This window comes from Vulpes vulpes, chromosome 8, assembly GCF_048418805.1.
Source record: "Vulpes vulpes isolate BD-2025 chromosome 8, VulVul3, whole genome shotgun sequence".
Lineage (NCBI taxonomy): Eukaryota > Metazoa > Chordata > Mammalia > Carnivora > Canidae > Vulpes > Vulpes vulpes.
This window is the reverse complement of record NC_132787.1, coordinates 49,933,730-49,952,481: the sequence shown is the minus strand read 5'-3', so window position 1 is coordinate 49,952,481 and position 18,752 is coordinate 49,933,730. Positions and strand designations below refer to the sequence as shown.

Sequence of the window (18,752 nt, the reverse complement as noted above, 5' to 3'; positions counted from 1 at the left end):
GACACGGGCATCCTGGTGTAGTCCCAGAGGACGCCCCTTGATTGAGAGCCCACTGTGTGGAAGCCAGAGTGGGCCGGGAGTCATAGTTGTTTGTGAGAAGGTTGGAGAGACCTGAGTCCCTAAGGATGAGGAAATGCATGAAGGAGAGAGTACTTACCCCATGTGAATACTCACTTCCTCTACTGTTGCTGCTACAGATCAGAAGTTTATCTATCTTTTGCACGTTATCATCAGTCCAGGAAAGATATCCTGCAGCAGCAACCACAATGCACAGTTCCCTGCCAGCCACCTTTCAGGTCCCTGAACCCTACTCCCCATCCTCAGCTGGCAGAAGTGCACCCCCACCATGCTAATAGGAAACCACCAAGGCAGAAGTGACTCCTCAGAGGCTCCCTGCCCTCAAAGAGCTGGGCATTTAGTTGCCCCCTGCTCTTCCCCAATTCTTTTCTTCTGGCACTGACAGAACACATCAACCAGCACAGGAGTGATTTTCATCTACTCAAGGAGAAACATATTCACAGACCATGGATCTATCAACAGTGCCCTCCCACCACCTCCTCCAAGAAACAGCAAGAATTGGCCAAGGGGCCATGGTTTAGGCATCCTTCCTGAACACTATTCTCTATTTCCAGTCTGCTATGGGCAGCACCTGTCAATTCTCTTGGCTGCTGCCTCTGCTATCACAGCTGCCTCTGTCGGCTCCTGAAGATGATTCAAACTGTGAATTAACTATCTTTCCTTAGCTCTCTGCACCCCTGGTTTTCACCATTCTGGGGAATTTGAGTAACCAAGATGATTAAAAATAGCCTGTAGCCAAGAAAGTAAAACTATCTTAAACAATGTAAAATTCTTCAGAATTTCCTCACCTTTTAATTCTTCACCCTCAGCCAAAACGATTTCATATTTCCTATTAATCACTTCCTCTCCTCTTAAGATAGCTCAGCCTGCACTCTGCCCCTGGCCCTTCCAGGATTCCTTGATGTTCCCTCCTATAAAAGTGATGTCTCTGAACATTCCTGACTCTGTCCTCTTCCTGGGCATGAGGAAGGGGAAAATGTTCCCACCAGGGAGGAGTGACCTAGGTAGATGAGTAGATCCTTAGGGGATATCCTTAAAAGATCCTGGGGACAGTAATGGGCCACTGAAGTGTGAGGAAGGGGTGCTGCTAAATTAGAAACAGTGCTCTGGTCCACAGAGACTCCTCTCATCATCCCACAGGAGGACCAGCTGCCTCCCTCCCAAGTGCCCCCTCCCTAGGAAAAGCATGCCGGAGTGGTGGGCAGGGGAGGGCGCTGCGGCCTCAGGAGGTAGGAGCTTCAGCTCTAAGTGGGGACTCTGAAATGTGAACCAGCCCTGCCTGGGACTTCTCCTGCAGGTGGCTGTCAACCCAACAATACCTTCAGCCTGGCCTCTGGGATGTCCAAGCCTGAGAAAGACATAGAATCCAGGAAGTCCAATGTGGCAATGAAGAGTTCAGAGAACTTCCTGTCATTGCTCTGTCTCCTCTGATTTCATGAAGTAACATGTGTATCGTCTGAGCATTTCATTATTCTCATTTGTCAAATTCACCGTTAAATGGTGTCTTGTCCAATCAAATGACAACAACTTACTAAGCGCCCTGAATTATGTGTTGGAGATACAAATGAAAATAGCCCAGGCGTGATCCTGGAGACCCGGGATCGAATCCCACGCCGGGCTCCCGGTGCATGGAGCCTGCTTCTCCCTCTGCCTGTGTCTCTGCCTCTCTCTCTCTCTCTCTCTCTCTCTCTCTCTGGCTAATAAACAAATAAAAATTAAAAAAAAAAAGAAAAGAAAAGAAAAGAAAATAGCCCAGGGCAGCCCGGGTGGCTCAGCGGTTTAGTGCCGCCTTCAGCCCAGGGCCTGATCCTGGAGACCCGTCATCGAGTCCCACGTCAGGCTTCCTGCATGGAGCCTGCTTCTCCCTCTGCCTGTGTCTCTGCCTCTCTGCCTCTCCCTGCATCTCTCATGAATAAATAAATAAATAAAATCTTAAGAAAGAGAAAGAAAGAAAGAAGAAAGAAAGAAAGAAAGAAAGAAAGAAAGAAAGAAAGAAGAAAGAAAGAAAGAAAGAAAGAAAGAAAGAAAGAAAGAAAAAGAAAGAAAGAAAGAAAGAAAGAAAGAAAGAAAGAAAGAAAGAAGAAAGAAAGAAAGAAAGAAAGAAAGAAGAAAGAAAGAAAGAAAGAAGAAAGAAAGAAAGAAGAAAGAAAGAAAGAAAGAAAGAAAAGAAAGAAGAAAGAAAGAAAGAAGAAAGAAAGAAAGAAAGAAAGAAAGAAAGAAAGAAAGAAAATAGCCCAGGACCTCTCAGAGAAGTCACCAATCTTCCAGGTTGAGGAGGGTGAGGTGGGGACAGACCTGTGAACTGACCATTATATAGTACTCAGTCCAGAAAGTCAAACAGGGGTGCTGAGCATGCATGAGACAGACAGGGAGGGGGTGGGAAGGATGCAGACTTCAAGGAGGATCTCGAACAAGTTAGATAATAAAAGTTGATGGTCAGAGAAGGAAGGGAAGGGCATTCGACACAAAGGGAACAACCGATAGAAACTAACTCAATTATTATTCCCCCAATTCCATCAGAATTTTATCTATAACTTCCTCTAACAAGTATCTACCAGTTGCCTCTTTTTTTTCTTTTTCACTTGACTGCTCTTAGAACTGAATAGTGAACATCACTGTGAAGCAGAGTGCAAGGTGGGTAGACGAAGAAGCCAACAGTTTTACTGCTTCAGTACAGCTGTCTGATCTCTATCGAAGCTAATTTCAGAAGCAAGTGATAATTGGAATTCTGACCTGCACTTACCCAGGAATCAAGTCAGTGGTACCAAAACCAGTCCTGGGGTTATTCCCCAAGTGCCTGAATGACTGTTTAGTACAGAGAACCCAAACAGCTGGAATAATCAGCAAATTAGCTCCCTCACCTTGGGTAAGAACTATTGTGAAAGAAATGAATAAGGCAATTTCCTGGAACTCAACCCCACCCCCACCCCCAACACTATCACCACCTAAATTATAAATGAAAAGGCAAACTTTCTTGTCTGGAGGTATCACAGATATTGGCCACTTCAAACACTTGAAAGGCACAGGAATATCTCTCTTTGGGTTTGTTCCATGGTATATATCCATGGAATCTCCTGCTCTTCTTCATGTGCCAATGTGAGACCCTAACCCAGCTCACAGTAGTCATCAGTGGATGCTTGTTGATTATACAGCAATTTCAGGGAAGAGTCAAAATAGGTACATGTTGCTAAAAGTGATTAAAGGCAAATTAGGTGATATACACAAGCTTTAATCATTCATCAAATAGGCAGTCTCTGCTCCCAAGGGTCCAGGGAATTGCAAAATGGGGCAGAGGACAGGAAGATTTTTACAGGATAAAGAATAAGGAACAAGGAAGAGAAAAATAGAAAATGAAAGTGGGACAAGGAAATCAGTATAGAGCCCAGAGTTGACGTGGCATTTGGAGGTTGGCTGACTGGAGATGCTCTTTCTGGTCTAGCAGAACACTGACAGGGACACAAAGATTATCAGTTTCTGTGTGTTGGTGTGGCCCGGCCCGCAAAAGCAGTTCCATCTTGGGCCTGAATATCTATCTCACACCATGGGCCCAGTGTGAGTGCAGATGGCAAAATCTGGGGGCTACACTCCAGAAAACCCCCACGTCTCCTTCTTGTGGTGGCCTGTTCCAGGCCTCGGCAATATTAAATCCTGAAGAGAGGACCAATGTTAGTTTTTACCATTTCAATCTGGCCAGGAGTAAATCAAGAGATGGTCTGGTCTGCAAATATTTATTAATTCCTCAAATATTTATTAAGGAGAAAAGGGGGTGGTTATGTATGTGTATCCCGCACACAGATTACTTTGAGCCCAACTTCCTCCACTAGAACCTTACACATGGTCTCTGCAGGTTTCTATTCACCCTTAAAGTAACGTAATGACACGTACCCTTCTAAACCGCAGTCTGAGTCTCTCCATTTGGGTTTCAGTTTCAAGAAAGCCAGTGGGAGTGACAGCTCCACATATGACTGGGTTTGTTCTTAACTGGCTCAGGGGCTGAAGGAGGAGCTACTTTCTTACCTGGTGGGGAAGTGATGTAGAGTAATGTTAAACAGCTGTGCGCCAGTAGTGAGGGCTTTGTTAGTGGGCAGTATGAAAACCTGAAGGATTTTTATGTAACTAAGGAGTGTTCTATGCTTTATTTTTTAATGTGATGTTTAACTTTTTATTTAAATTTAATTAATTAACATATAGTGTATTAGTTTCAGAGGTAGAGTTCAATGATTCATCAGTTGTGTATAACATCCAGAGCTCATTACATCAAGTGCCCTCTTACTGCCCCATAATCCCTCACCTCCTCTCCAGCAACCCTCCATTTGTTTCCTATGATTAAGAGGCTCTTATGGTTTGTCCCCCCTCTGCTTTCATCTTGTTTTATTTTTCCTTCCCTTCCTCTATGATCCTCTGTTTTATTTCTTAATTTCCACATATGAGTGAAATCATATGATAATCGTCTTTCTCTGACTTATTTCACTTTAATTCTGCGACTGATTTTGCTCCTCGGGTCCTATTATAGAAGACCAGGAGATAGGCGGTGAGGGTTCTCTCTAATGAACTTCTCTGGACACAGAGGCAAACGTGCTGGTGAGGAACCCAGTGAGCAGCAAATGGTTTTGTGTGCATACCTGCTAGTCGAGAGCAGAGCTATCAGGTATTTCAAGAGAAAGGAAAGTAAACCCTAAATCACTCACCAAAATCATAAATTCTATTCAGGAATCTTTGACTCCCACCTTCTATCACATTAGGCTTTGCCCTGGAATCTATAGCGTGTGTGTGTTGTATATGTGTAGTGTGCCTGCATGCTCATATATAAACATGTGTGCATGTGCATTTGAGTGTGTATTTGCATGTGTACATCTCCGAGTTTATGAGTGTGTGTGCGTGTTTTTCAAGCTGCTAGTGGGATTAAGGATTATCTGATTTTAACTGCTGTGATTAATTTTTCTGTCTATTTGGCTGGGCCACGGTACCCAGATATTTTGTTAAACATTATTCTATATGCTTCTAGGCATATAGTTTTTAAGATAGGATTAATATTTAACTCCATAGTCTTTGAGTAAAACAGATCAGTCTACATAATGTAGGTGGGCCTCATAGAAAAAAGACTGACCTCCCCCAAGGGGATTCTGTTAGCAAACTGTTTTTGAACTTGAAGTACAAACTCTTCCCTACATCTCCACCCTGCCTGCGCATTTTGAATTTGCCAAGACTTCACAGTCACACAAGCCAATGTCTTTAAAAGATATTTATATGCACATCTTATTGTTTCTGTTTCTCTAGAAACTCCTGAATAATACATCTACCCAAAATAAAAAGTAGAGAGGAAGATGTTTGCCACAAGACTTAAAGGGAACTTTGGAATGAATAAAGAAGATATGGTATATATACACAATGGGATATTACTCAGCCATCAAAAAGGATGAGATCTTGCCATTTGAGGAAAGCATGGATGAACCTAGAGGGCATTATGCTAAGTGAAATAAGTCAGACAAAGAAATGCAAAAACCATATGATTTCACTTATATGTAGAATCTTAAAAAACAAAACAAATGGACAAACAACAACTAAAAAGGGAAAGGAACTCATAAATACAGAGAACAAATTTGTGGTTACCAGAGGGGATGGCCAAAATAGATGAAGGAGATGAAGACCTACAAACTTCCAAGTATACAATAAACAAGTCATGGGGATGGAAAGTATAGCATAGGGGATATAGTCAATATCATAATAAGTGTGTGTGGTGACAGACAGTGACTACACTTTCCCTGGTGAGCATTGTGTAATGTATAAAATTGTTGAATCATTATGTTGTACACCTGAAACTAATATAACGTATGTCAAATATACTGATTAAAATTTTTTACAAATAAAAAATAGGGAATCTTGGTCACACAAAAGAAGCATGGGGGATGGAGGGCTGAAAGAAATTGGATAGTACAGCTCAGCTTCAAAGAGTCCACCCCCTGGGGATCCCTGGGTGGCGCAGCGGTTTAGCGCCTGCCTTTGGCCCAGGGCGCGATCCTGGAGACTCGGGATCGAATCCCACGTCGGGCTCCCGGTGCATGGAGCCTGCTTCTCCCTCTGCCTGTGTCTCTGCCTCTCTCTTTGTGTGTGTGTGTGACTATCATAAATAAATTTTTAAAAAATTAAAAAAAAAAAAAAGAGTCCACCCCTCTCATGACCCTTCACTGCGGGTTTCCACATTCAAACAAACTGCCCTGCTGGAGCCTGAGGGGATGGCCACGGAACTGACTCATCCTAGGCTATCCTTCCTAAGGAGAAGGATATGTCATTAATCACCAGGAAGATAGAGAAGGAGTTTGACAATTGTTTCTAGGAACTGAAGAGCTACACCTAGAACCAGTAAGTTAGGAGGAATCACAGGTGTTCTCCCAGGCAGGGCTGACACTACAATAAAAGGGCCAGGGCTGGACCCTCCTCAGCCAATTTGGATCTATCCTTGCAGGACAGGTGCACTTGGAGAGGCAGGTGAGTGAAGTGGCTCAGCCACCCGGGGAGGCACCTCGTACCTCCCCAGGCCTTCTCGGGGCCGTAGTGGATGCTGAATGTGGACCCTGACTTGGATTTCTCAGTGGGTGTGATGGGAAATGGAAGTTAGTATTGATAAGGATGGGTGAGTTAATGGATAGACATGTGGATTCACAAACAGAATATATAGAATGATTTTCTTTGAGAAATTTGGACACCATTCATTGTAATATAACATGATTCAGTGAGAAAAATGCATGCTATAAATGTTAAATGACCTTCCCAAAGTCCTAGAGGAAGGATGTGGAAAGTCAGGACAAACTAGACAGTGGACATCCCAATTTTCAATCTAGCACTCCTTCATTTTCCTTAGTTTGGGTAAAATTACAGGCTAAGTAAGAAAGTAGGCTTGGGTGAAACCCTTAAGTTAAAACTAAACTAAACTAAACTAAACTAAACTAAGATTGTATGCTAATATTCTTATATTCCAGGATTTGGATGTTAAGCTGCAAGATGGCTCTTGCTTACAGCTTGCTGGCTTTGGACAATGAAGTCGGGGGGCAGGGGAGGCTATAATACACCCCTCAAACATCATCACTGAGTGAGCTAAGCAGGACAGGATGCTCAGAACAAAATAATATGGAAGAGATAAAGGGTTAAGTACGGGCCATAGAAAGGAGCTTATCCTTAGGTCAGACCCTTGACCTTGTCCAAGACTGTGACCAGAAGGAGCCCTGCAGAGGAAAAACAAAGGTAGTTGGTTTATTCCTCCTCACACAGCTAGTCTAAGTTGGCAACAAGGGGTCAACAGCCAAGTCTATCTGACCTATGTTCCCAGTTTCTTGATTTCACACTTGGTTATATTGTTGATGCTAGACCTGCTGGCCCCTTCCCCTAAATTAGGCACTAGACTTCCAGTGCCATAGACCAGGAGTCCTATAGTCCTAAAGTATTTTCTTATTTGGAAGCTGCTACCCATGCTTGGTCCTGTGACTTGATAAATGTTCCAGAAACTTTGACAGGAAGGTTGTCCCTGAGAATAGGATTGTGGTAATTTGAGGCGGTACCAACAAAAAAAGAAAATGAACACAACAAAAAAAAAGTATTTCCTCTTTCTTACAAATTCTCTTCAACTAAGAAAGATGTCTTTTCAGCAACAACAATGCAAAATCCCTTGCTAGCCCCCTCCCCAGGTCACTGAGCTCTGTCCTCCCCACGTCCCTGTGCCCTCCCCTCCCCAAGTCCCTGTGCCCTACCCTTCCCAAGTCCCTGTGCCCTGCCCTCCCAAGGGGCCTGAGCCATGTCTTCCACCCCCTAACCAGCAGAAGTGTTATCCTGTGCAGCCTCCCCCTTGCCAAGAATACCTGTCAAAGCAGAAGTGACTCCTCTGAAGCCACCCTCCTCAACCTGGTCATGAAGCAGATGGATTCTCTTTCTTCTCACTGTAGATTCTATTTTCACCTAATAACACGAAACCATATATGGTCCCAGAAGAGGCTACTTCTCCAAATTCAAGGTGAATCATGAAAACCACGGTTTATCTACCAGCTTTTCCCATCTACCCCAGACAGCAGACGTTGGCTGGATGTGATGTTCTCAGGGCATTCCTTGGAGCTTGGACAGGTGTGTGCTTCTCTGGCTACCATTATCTACAGTGGGTCATTCTTCCACCACAGCACCCTCCCTTCACAATGCCGTTGGTCTCACCATGACAACTTCTACCTCTGGAAGCTGAAGAAGAATCCCACAAAGGAAAGAAAACATTAGCTTTTCTTTAGGTTTCACAAAGGAAAACAGAATTCTCCTAAATGATCTTAAAATTCACATGAGAAGACACTCTCATCTTCTACATGCCACAGAGTAGTTGTTGAAGCCACCTACCTTCCCTGCGCCTCCCTGCTCCATCTCTCATGGCTAGGTCGATGCTTCCTGGAACCAACCCCTGGCTCTGCGGCCCCTTCCCCTGTCCCACTGGAGTCATGCCCCTGCCTCTCTGTGTGATCCATTAAAAATATTATCCCTGAGGAATCTTGACTTTCGTTCAGTTAATACCCAGACCATCATAGATATAGACAGGGTTTGGGAAGTTGGGGAATGACAGGAGTTATAGGAAAGGGAGTAATGGCTTATGCAAGAAAACAGGGCACAAGAAAAGGGGGAGGAATTCCTTCCCCTTGGAAATACCCACCATTCAGTATCCAAATGCAACTGATTAGCCCCAAAAATGGGCTCTACCCTCAGCTCCTCAGCCTTCTTCCCAGAGGAAGTCTGCTCCAGGGAGAGAAAGTAGGGAGCTTTGGCGGTGGATTGATGGGACAACTGAGGAGCTGTAGGGTCAACAGAACCCTCAGGAAAGTGGAAAGTAAGTATTCCCCTTGAATTATATTTAGATTATTATACCATCCTTCAGCTACAATGTTAAATGAACAGAAAAGCTTCAAAACAGCATGTGACCTCTATTGTGTACAGTTATAAGGCATGCATTTGTGATTGAAAGCTCAGAGCTCAAAGGATTTGATGATTGTGATTGTGATCAAACACCTCCCCCACGTTGGATATTGTGGGGTTCATTCTAATACAAGAATGGTTAAAAGAAAAGAAACACAGTAATTGGGGCAACCCGGGTGGTTCAGCGATTTAGCGCCTGCCTTCGGCCCAGGGCGTGATCCTGGAGACCTGGGATCGAGTCCCACGTCAGGCTCCCTGCATGGGGCCTGCTTCTCCCTCTGCCTGTGTCTCTGCCTCTCTTTCTCTGTGTCTCTCATGAATAAATAAATAAAATCTTTAAATAAAAAAAAGAAACACAGTAATTTTAAAACTTTCCTGAAGCATCAAAAAGTGGGTGCCCATAGTGAGTGATGCTATATAACAGCTCCTTTTCTTTCTATGCATTTAGGGAGACGCAAATATAAGGCATAAAACTTTGTAGGAGGGCATCCCTGGTGGCTCAGCGGTTTAGCGCCACTTTCAGCCCAGGGCGTGATCCTGGAGACCCGGAATCGAGTCCCACGTCAGGTTCCCTGCGTGAAGCCTGCTTTTCCCTCTGCCTGTGTCTCTGCCTCTCTCTCTCTCTCTCTCTGTCTCTGTCTCTCTCTTTCTCAGTGTCTCTCATGGATAAATAAATAAAAATCTTAAAAAAAAAAAAAACTTTGTAGGGGACATAAGAAAATAGAACCACCACCAGAACTCTAAATGATGTATGTTTGTGGATGAATATAACCTTGTGACTGAATGGCTGAATGATGTCGTCCAAAGATGTCCACACATAAATCCCAGGAATCTGTGGATACGTTACCTTACAGGGTAAAACGGATTTTGTAGATGGGATTCAGTGAAGGGTATGGAGATAAGGAAAGCATCCTGGATTATCCAGATGAGTCCAATGTACTCACAAGGGTCCTCGTAAGAAGGAGGGAGGAGGATCAGAGTGAGTCATAGTAGATGTAATGAGAAGAGCAAGATATTGGAGTGATGTGAACAAGGGGAAATGGGCCAAGGAATTCAGGCATCCTCTTGAAGCTAGAAAATGCAAGGAAACAGATTTTCCTTTGAAAGCTCCAAAAGGAATACAGCCCTGCCAACATCTTAATTTTAGACTCTGACTTCTAGAACTCTAAGATAATAAAATTGTGTTGTTTTAAACCATTGCGTTCATGGTAATCTGTTGCAGCAAACAGGAAACTAAAAGAAACTTCATTCCCCCTGCTTAAAATTTTTGAAGGATAAAGGAGGTGAGAGGATGAGACAAGGGGTGGGGGCATAAAGGGCACTTGATTCATGAGCCCTGGGGGCCTAGACTAGGTCTAGTGGCCTGCTAGAGATGATACTCAGGAGTATCATATTTTCTGTTAAATATTCAGAAATTTTGGAAGCCTGTTGTTAACCATTGATAGCTTGATATTGTCCGGGATTTACACCCAAAACAGACAAATCCAGGCTTTGCTGCCCTCCCCATAGCAGTGTTACCAGTTACCATTGGTTGGCGCCAGCCAGTGGCTGATAAATTCAGCAGCACTGTAATGGAGACTGTCAGGTGGCAGGGGGCTATAGGTAGCTTCTGGCAGCTGAGGACTTCAGTCCTACATCTGGAAGAACCTGAATCCAGCCAACAACCCAGTGAGTCTGGAAGAGGACCCAAGCTCCAGAAAGGAACCCAAGAGCCTGGTGACACCCTAAGCAGAGGACTCCGGCCTATACCTCAGATCCAAGGACACCATGAGATAGTAAGCATGTATTGATTAAGCTGCTGTTTGTGTGATTTGTTATGCAGCAATAGAAAATTAACACACATTCTATAAATATTCTATATCTATAATTCTATATCTATAAATAGTTTCTTGCCCTCCCAAATATTCTCTTCCTCAGGTTCCTAGTCCTTTTTTAAAAAATTTTTTAAAGATCTTATTTATTTATTCATGAGAGACACACAGAGAGAGGCAGAGACACAGGCAGAGGGAAAGCCGGCTCCCTGCAGGGAGCCTCATGTGAGACTCGATCCCAGGACCCCGGGATCATGCCCTGAGCTAAAGGCAGACATTCAGATGAACCACTCAGGCATCCCCTAGTCCTTTTTTTTAAAAGCATTTTTTACATGATCCTATGTCCTGATTCTGCCCCATTTTCATCTCTCTCATCTTCCGACATTTCAGATGATGATATTCCTCCAACTATAAGGAGTGGATCTGATAGGACCAACACAATGATAAGCAGCTCCAGGAGGGAGGCACAGGATCCATGTTCTGAATTAAATTTCTGGCAGAAGTGGTGTTGGTGGTTCCCGTGATTGTGCCTAACTGCAGTGGACAGATGGCAGTCACAAAGGGTAAAAAAATGTGTGAGCAGGCAGTGCCACTCCCCTTCCCTCTAAGTCCCTCGTGGTTATTGTCCCACTGTGAATTCTCAGCCCACCAATGAAGAGCTTCTGTTTAGTAGTGTGAGAGAGGTCCCATTACAGCAGAAATGAAGGAAAGGCCCCCCAACACTCTTCAGGTCTCAACTAACAGCCTGGGAGGATCAAATAAATAGTGCCCAGGACAAAATGTCCTAGAAGTTCAAGGAGAGAAGCAGAAGTTGGAGGAGAGAAAAGGAAGGAAGGAGGATGTGACTGGCAGAGAAAAAGCACAGAGTCAAAAAAGCCCAGGACATTTTGGGAACCACAAGTAGTTTACCTACAGAATCTATGACAAAAGTATAAAACATCTGGAAGAATTTTGTAGACCCAAATTTTGAGACCCTTGGGTCTTGTCTTCAATTTGATGGTAAAATTAGGATTTGTCTTCTAAATTTAGTTAAGGAGGATGAATTAGAGCTAGGGCGCTTTGAGTGACCTGTGGCAATGACAAGTTCAATGAAACACCTGCAGTTACCATGAAGATGATGGGGGGATGTGAGAAGAGAGGTGTGCACTGTGGCTCCCAACACCAGCCTGGGTCATGAGCCTGTGGGTTGGGAGATAGAATTGCAGATGCTGCTAACATGTTTGGTGTAGGGCTGAGTGGGAGGCAGGAGGTTGGGTATCTTGGGTTTCTGACCTGGATGTCTTATATATGGTGTATATGGGAACACGCCTTGCAGAGTTAGAATGCACAAAGACATCATATAAGAAAAGATGTGGAAGGTGACAAATTCTGATTTTGTGAGATCAGTTTGCAATGCCAAAGGACACCCAGTGAATGTTAGCCCTGGAGAAACATTTAGCCCTCGAGAAAATGGAAGAGTGTGGGCTTTGGAGAGAAAACAGTGGTAGACAAAGTCAGCAGCCATATGTCAGGTGAATGAGGCCAGGTAAAGTTGAAAGGTTTGAGCAGAGGAGGAAGAACTCATGAAGGAGGGTAGATGAGGCCAGAGAAATGGGCCACTATCCAGGTATTAAAGGAATCCAAGGTGAGAGGGATGAAAAAGAGAACATAAGAGTGTCAACTACTGCAGTAAGCTCAAACTGGATCAATATGGAACCATGTCCATGAAGATGTCATAGAACTTATCTTGCTTCATACACAGTGAATGAGCAAAAATGCATAAACATCAGGAAAACATCACTAACAGGGCACCTGGATGGTGCAGTGGTTGAGCTCTACCTTCAGCTCAGGTGATCCTGGGGTCCTGGGATCAAGTTCCGCATCAGGCTCCCCATAGGGAGCCTGGTTCTCCCTCTGCCTGTGTCTCTGCCTGTCTCTGTGTGTCTCTCATGAATAAATAAATAAAATATTTTTTTAAAAAATCACTAACAGTCATTGAACAAAGAAAGGGGGAGGATTATGAGTGTTTTCCATGGGCCACATACAGCCTAAAAGAGGGTGAGAGCTGGCTCTCTGAGCTGTGTGAAATCCTATCCAAGAGGGCTGCCTGGAGGAGAGGTAATTGCAGCAGAGAGAAGCAGAAAGGGAGCTGCCAAATGCCTAAGCACTGTAAGAGCTATACCATATATAGTCAGCACTGTGCTCAGCACTCCAGTGAGGGGTGACAGGGTCCCCTGAAGAACACATTCAAACTCCCCACAAGAGAAAAGATCAGCTTCAACCACCTGCCAAACCCAGAAAGCTCCTAAGTATCAGGACACCAGAACAGTATCATTCAGGTAAGAACTTTCCTGTCTTTTCTGTCTCTTCCCTTTCATGAAACCAGGGGCAGTTGGACGAATGAAGGAAGAGGAGAAACTCCAAAAAGCAAATAGAGGAAATGCTCTCCTTTCTCGTCCCAAGAGGAAAAGAGAAGGAAATCCAATGTTCAGGGAAATATACCTTCTGGTTACTGAAATAAGATTGTTTAGAATAAATAGAAGTGACTAGAGAGCTTGTTGTCTAAACATGATCCTCAAAGTCTAGCATATGCTATTAGAGATTCCATCCCAGTAGGAAGGGAAGAGCCAACTTCACAGAGGGAGTCTTAAGAGGCACCAATGGGAGGAATAGAGTTGCTTTCTAATTGAGAAGACTATTCAACAAGAATACACAGATAGAAAAAGACAGAAAAAGAAGACTTCACCTATAAAACAGAGAGGGGGGTTCAAGTGAAGTTAAATTTCTGACACATAGAATTCCCTGGCCTGATATAATATGCAGGTATACAAGGCCTGCAGGCTCACACAGATAAACCACTGAATTCTCTGATTATCTAATTCTCCTGTGAACACCATCAGGGACTTTGGCTGGACATCAGGAAAAAAGGATCTGGAGAAACGGGATTTCAGGGCCAAGATCTGATAAGTGGAGCAGGAGAGATCCAGTAAGCCACGGGATGAAATGTCCAGGAAAGCACTGACAAAAATAACTACTCACATGTACAGCAAACATTTACTGGGGGCTCTTCATTCATAGAATCTCATTTAATCTTCACAGCAACCTATGAGTACAGGAAGAGTGTCAGGTATACCCTATAGGCTTTGTACTTGGAAATGTGCCTGGCATGTTATAAGCGCTCAATATAAGCTATATATTGTCCTAAGATGAGGGCTATTATTACATTTTATGGATGAGGGAATTGAGACTTAGAAAGTGAAGTCTTTTCTTTTCAAAATTACCAGGGGTCCTTTGGTAAGTAAAAACTGACGGTGGGATTTGAATTTAGGGATCTGACTCCAGGGTATTCACTCTGACACCCATTCTTCACTCCTTTCAGCCTCTTTCCCTCTGAGACCCAGTAGCTCCAGAAACTGTTCTGTGTTCAACCTGGCAGTGCCTTGCTGCCAACCACACTGTCAACCAAACCCCGACCCAAAGGTGAGGGTGATAGCCGAGAGATTAATGTAACACTGCCATGAGTCTTGGCCTTTAAAGGAGGGTTTTGAAGACTGAAAAGATGATAAGTGTCCTAATGAAAGTCTAATGGATGATATACTTTCATTCAGTGGGAATTTCTTGAGCAAGAAATAGGAAAGAAAGGAGAGAGAGGAAGAGGATAGCAGCTAGACAAGGGCCAGTAGAAATCACCACATCTTTTTTCTTTCTTTTTAAGATTTACTTATTAGAGAGAGAGCACGCATGGCAGGGAGCGACAGGAAGTCTTACGCAGACTGCAACTGAGTGTGGAGCCCAACTCAAGGCTTGATCTCATGATGCTGAGATCACAACCTGAGCTGAAGCCAAGAATCAGTTGCTTAACTGACTGCACCACCCAGGTTCCTCCAAATCACCACATCTTTTGACATCACTGCCACAATAACTGCCTTCTCCATAACCAGATTGCTAGCTTTGGTCCAGAGCTGAACAGCAGGTGAGGTGGAGCCTCTTGAGAGGAGTACAGAAATTGCTTCTCAACAGCTTTGAAGAGCTCATAAAAATGAAAAATATTGAGCAAAGAAAATGAATATCGAGGGGTAGGCTATACTGAGACAATGGGCCTAATGCCAGCTATCCTGGTGGCAGGGAGTTAAATTGTGGCCCACTCTCCCCTTTTATTTGGGTTCCAATTGTGTATGACATCCTTTCTCCTTTGTAAATACCAAATAAACCCTATAAAGGGATTCCCCATCATCCCTGGTACATTTGCTCTTTTCTCCTCCAATCCTCTTTCATCCTTATCCACTCAGCAAACACCTGTTGTCCTGAACTGAACTCAAGGTCTCAGTCTGCTCAGTGGCACAGGCCTGGAGCTGCATTTCCAGTAACTGTTCAAGATGTTCCACTATTACCACATTCAACATGCCCCGGACTCATCTTCTTCTAACAGAAATCTGTTCTCTTTCCCCAGCACCCATTAACAATAACACCTGGGAGTCATCTTTCATAATTTTCTTCTAAATTTCCCATTAGCTTAATCCCATAAATATACTTCTCTGATAATACTTCTCTTCGGAACACTTTCACTACCACCACCACTGCCTTCCTTCAGACCTGGGGATGTTTATAATTTCTTTGAAACAGGCCTTTGCCCCATCGCCCAGGCCATCCCACACTTTGCTGTCAGAAAACTCTGTCAACACCTTAGACATCATAATTTCACAGTTTTAATCAAAAGTCACTCATGGCTGTCAGTGGATGACCACCAAGATGAACTTTCCAAGTTCAAGGTTTTATGTATTCCACCCCATTTGTCTTTCCCACACCAACTTCCTACCACCACCCTAGACACACCACTGGTCCAACCACAGAGACCCACTGGCCAGGCCTTTGAAAAGGCAAGGAAAGAACTTTCTCAGAAGCAAATATTTCTACTCTAAGACAGGATCTGGGGTTAACCCAGTATGTCAGAACGAGTCAGGAGCACCAAACCCAAGGTTTATCTTGGCTATCGAGGGGTGGCCACTCCCTGATTAAAAAACACAACAATTAGTGAGTTATAGGCAGAAACACAGAAAAAGAGGTAAAATAATCCCTGGAGTTTGGCTAGGTTGTGCGGAGTAGTAAAAAGAGGTTTCAGAATCTGATATTAGAAAAATAAGGAAAAGAGAATCAAAATGGATGTGAGCAGTCCAGGAAGCTCTCCTAGAAAGGTGGAGAAGGGGCAAGTTCAAAGGAATTAAAATTTGGGGGGACAGAGACCATGTGTAAAAAGAGCTTTTCTGCTCCTAGCAAGAATGAACCTCCCTATGCTTAGAGTTCGATAGTCTTCATCGTGGTCTGATTTCGCCAGCGTGAATTTTGAGTGACCCTGGGAGGGAACAGGACAGCAAAGGAGATGATTTAGCACAGTGTATTCTCAAGAGCTTGAGTTGAACTAGGAGCTCTAGAGTCACACAACAATCGCTACCTGGTGATGCAGTGATGAGGTCACAAGTGGTGCTCCCCTTCCCGCCCCCCCAACCCTGGCTTCCTCAGAGTTAGGCAGAGGAATCAGAGGGAAAATCCACCTTCTCACACACAGCAATACCATCCACCTCACTCGACTACTTGTCAAGTTCACTACCAACACAAAGGGGTGAGTTGCATTTGGACAACCACACATGCCCTGCCTTTTTCCTCTCTTTTCTTAAGAGTGACTTAAAGCACCTCAGGCATTGAACAGGGTTGAGATGATGGTTATTTTTCAATGAAAGCTTCCTTTCATTTTCAGTAGCAAGAACTGAGCTATGCCTTATTTCAAGGAGAGATTCTTAACAATTTTGGAGTTTAACTTAATGATCTATTTTTCCAGAGAGCCATATTGTTTTTAAAACCAAATTAGATAAAAGTTGCCTTTTATATTGTTAATCAAAGGAGTGCCAGTTATATAAAACTTGCAAGTATTGTCATTGGCTAAAAAGCCCTGTGCATATCTAGAAATCAAACCATCCATAGAAGACCTAGCTCAGGGCAAAACTCAAAATAGAAAATAGGGAAAATAAAACCATATTTTATTATTAAATCCTTAAAATCATTTTATGGCTCTCACATTCATATTTTCAGAGGAATTAGAATTTCCCAGTTCATCTCCTCCTCTCCTGACTTCTTCCCTTCCTCTAATCACGGGGAGGAGGAGTCACAGAATTGTCCATGGGAGTCCAACCATGGTAGAGATGGTAGAGATTCAATTATCTTCCCATCCCCAGTTTCCAAGGGAAGAAAGCAATTATCAAGAAAACAATGCTTTGAAAGCTTGGGCAAGGCACAGAAATGAAAGAAGTGTCCTGAGTCCCTGAGTTCCTAAACCCACTCATATACCCTCTCATTCCATCTCCAGAGGGTTGGGGAGGTGGCCCTGCAGGAGCTGTTTAAAACCTTTGTTGTACCATGGATGCCTGTAGCTGTCTGACCAAATTCATGACTTCAGAATAATGTATTTAAATGAATTAATTAAAAGACATGGACATACAAATGATGTCAATCATATTGGTAACATATGATTAAATATGGTTTTATCATTGGGAAGGGATAGTAGTTCCAGGACCCTAAGTTGAGAACTCCTGCTGGGAGATATGGAATGGAGACAAGGGTAAGTGAACAAAAAGCAGGGTAAGAGTGAAGAGACCAAGAAATGTTGTCATCAATCCACTCCATGGACAAGAGGACAGCCCTTAAATGGGAATTTGGTATAGAGCCCCAACCATTCCAGGAAAATTTTTTGTAGAAGCAAGGATGGACAAGAAGTGTGAGTGAGAAGGCTTGCTGGTCCTCTTCCACCTTGCAGTGATCTCCCACATACTACCTGTTGCATATTTCTTTGCAGGGCATAGAAAATCAAAAAAGAATGTCGAGTGATGATAACAATAAATCCAGTGAACCCAAGAATGAGCCCAAGAATTGTGATCCCAGATGTGAACACAAGTGTGAAGCCAAATGCCAGCCCAGCTGTTTAAAGAAGCTGCTGCAAAGGTGCTCTGAAAAGTACCCACGAGAAAAGTGCCCAGCACCACCAAAGTGCCCACCGTGCCCCCCACCATGCCCTTCTCCATGCCCGACTTCCTGCCCCCCCAAGCCCTGTGCCAAGCCCTGTCCTCCTAAATGCCCATCTCCCTGCCCACCCCCAGAGTGAGGTACCAAGGGTACCACTCAACCCACTACCTGCAACATCTCTACCATGTTCACCATCTTGGTGTTGAAAGCTGAAGCCATGAACTGACAAGTAAATATGTTCCTCTGCTGTGCAAGGCTTTCTTCTCCTGTTTTTGTTTTTGTTTTTGTTTTTGTTTTTGTTTTTGTTTTTGGTAGTTTGGGGTTTGTTTGTTGTTTTCCAGCACTAAAACACCAACAAGCAATCCCTAGAGAGTAAGGCTAGAACCCTGGCACTCTAAAGTCGACAACTTTTGAAGATAGCCTACCTTCTGGCCCCACCTGCTGCATAAAAGGATGCGGCATCTCCTGAGGGGTGCACCTAGGGAATGCAGACTGGCAGAGCCATAAATATGGCTGTTAACAGTGGTTCACCTCAGGAGCTCAAGTGGCCATGATGCAGAAAGAAGATGTAAGGGGGAAAGAAGAGTGGGATGTTGAGGAAAGGTCCAGTCCAGAAAGCCTGAGGAAAAATTCTACCCTCAGCTATTAATCCCACTGCATAATGCTTGGGCAGAACACTCTGAAAACAGGCTGTGTGGGCTTAAACTCTAACTCTGCTATTTCCTTCTCTCTATAAAAGGAATGCTGATGCTAGCAGTGGGCTTACAGAGTTGTCGTGAGGCTTAGGAAGTAAAGTGTGTCCAGTGCCCAATTTACTGGGACATAGCCAGCACTCAGAAAGGGGAACACATGGTACCTATCCAGGTGTCACATGTCACACCTGAACATAACTGCTCTGTGCCTTTCTTCACCATCAGGCTATAAGTCTCCTGAGTACAA

The 18,752-nt window shown here is 43.9% G+C and overlaps 1 protein-coding gene across 1 annotated transcript; it reads left to right on the top strand.

Moving 5' to 3' along the window:
* The first annotated feature begins 17,667 nt into the window (after nucleotides 1-17,667).
* LELP1 (late cornified envelope like proline rich 1) lies at nucleotides 17,668-17,952 on the top strand. Its single transcript, XM_025983336.1, has one exon. The coding sequence runs from the start codon at nucleotides 17,668-17,670 to the stop codon at nucleotides 17,950-17,952; it is 285 nt and encodes a 94-aa protein (XP_025839121.1).
* The last annotated feature ends 800 nt before the right edge of the window (nucleotides 17,953-18,752 follow it).

Bases quoted from the DNA above. Each gene is read 5' to 3' on its own strand.
- LELP1 (XM_025983336.1), top strand. From the start codon at position 17,668: ATGTCGAGTGATGATAACAATAAATCCAGTGAACCCAAGAATGAGCCC.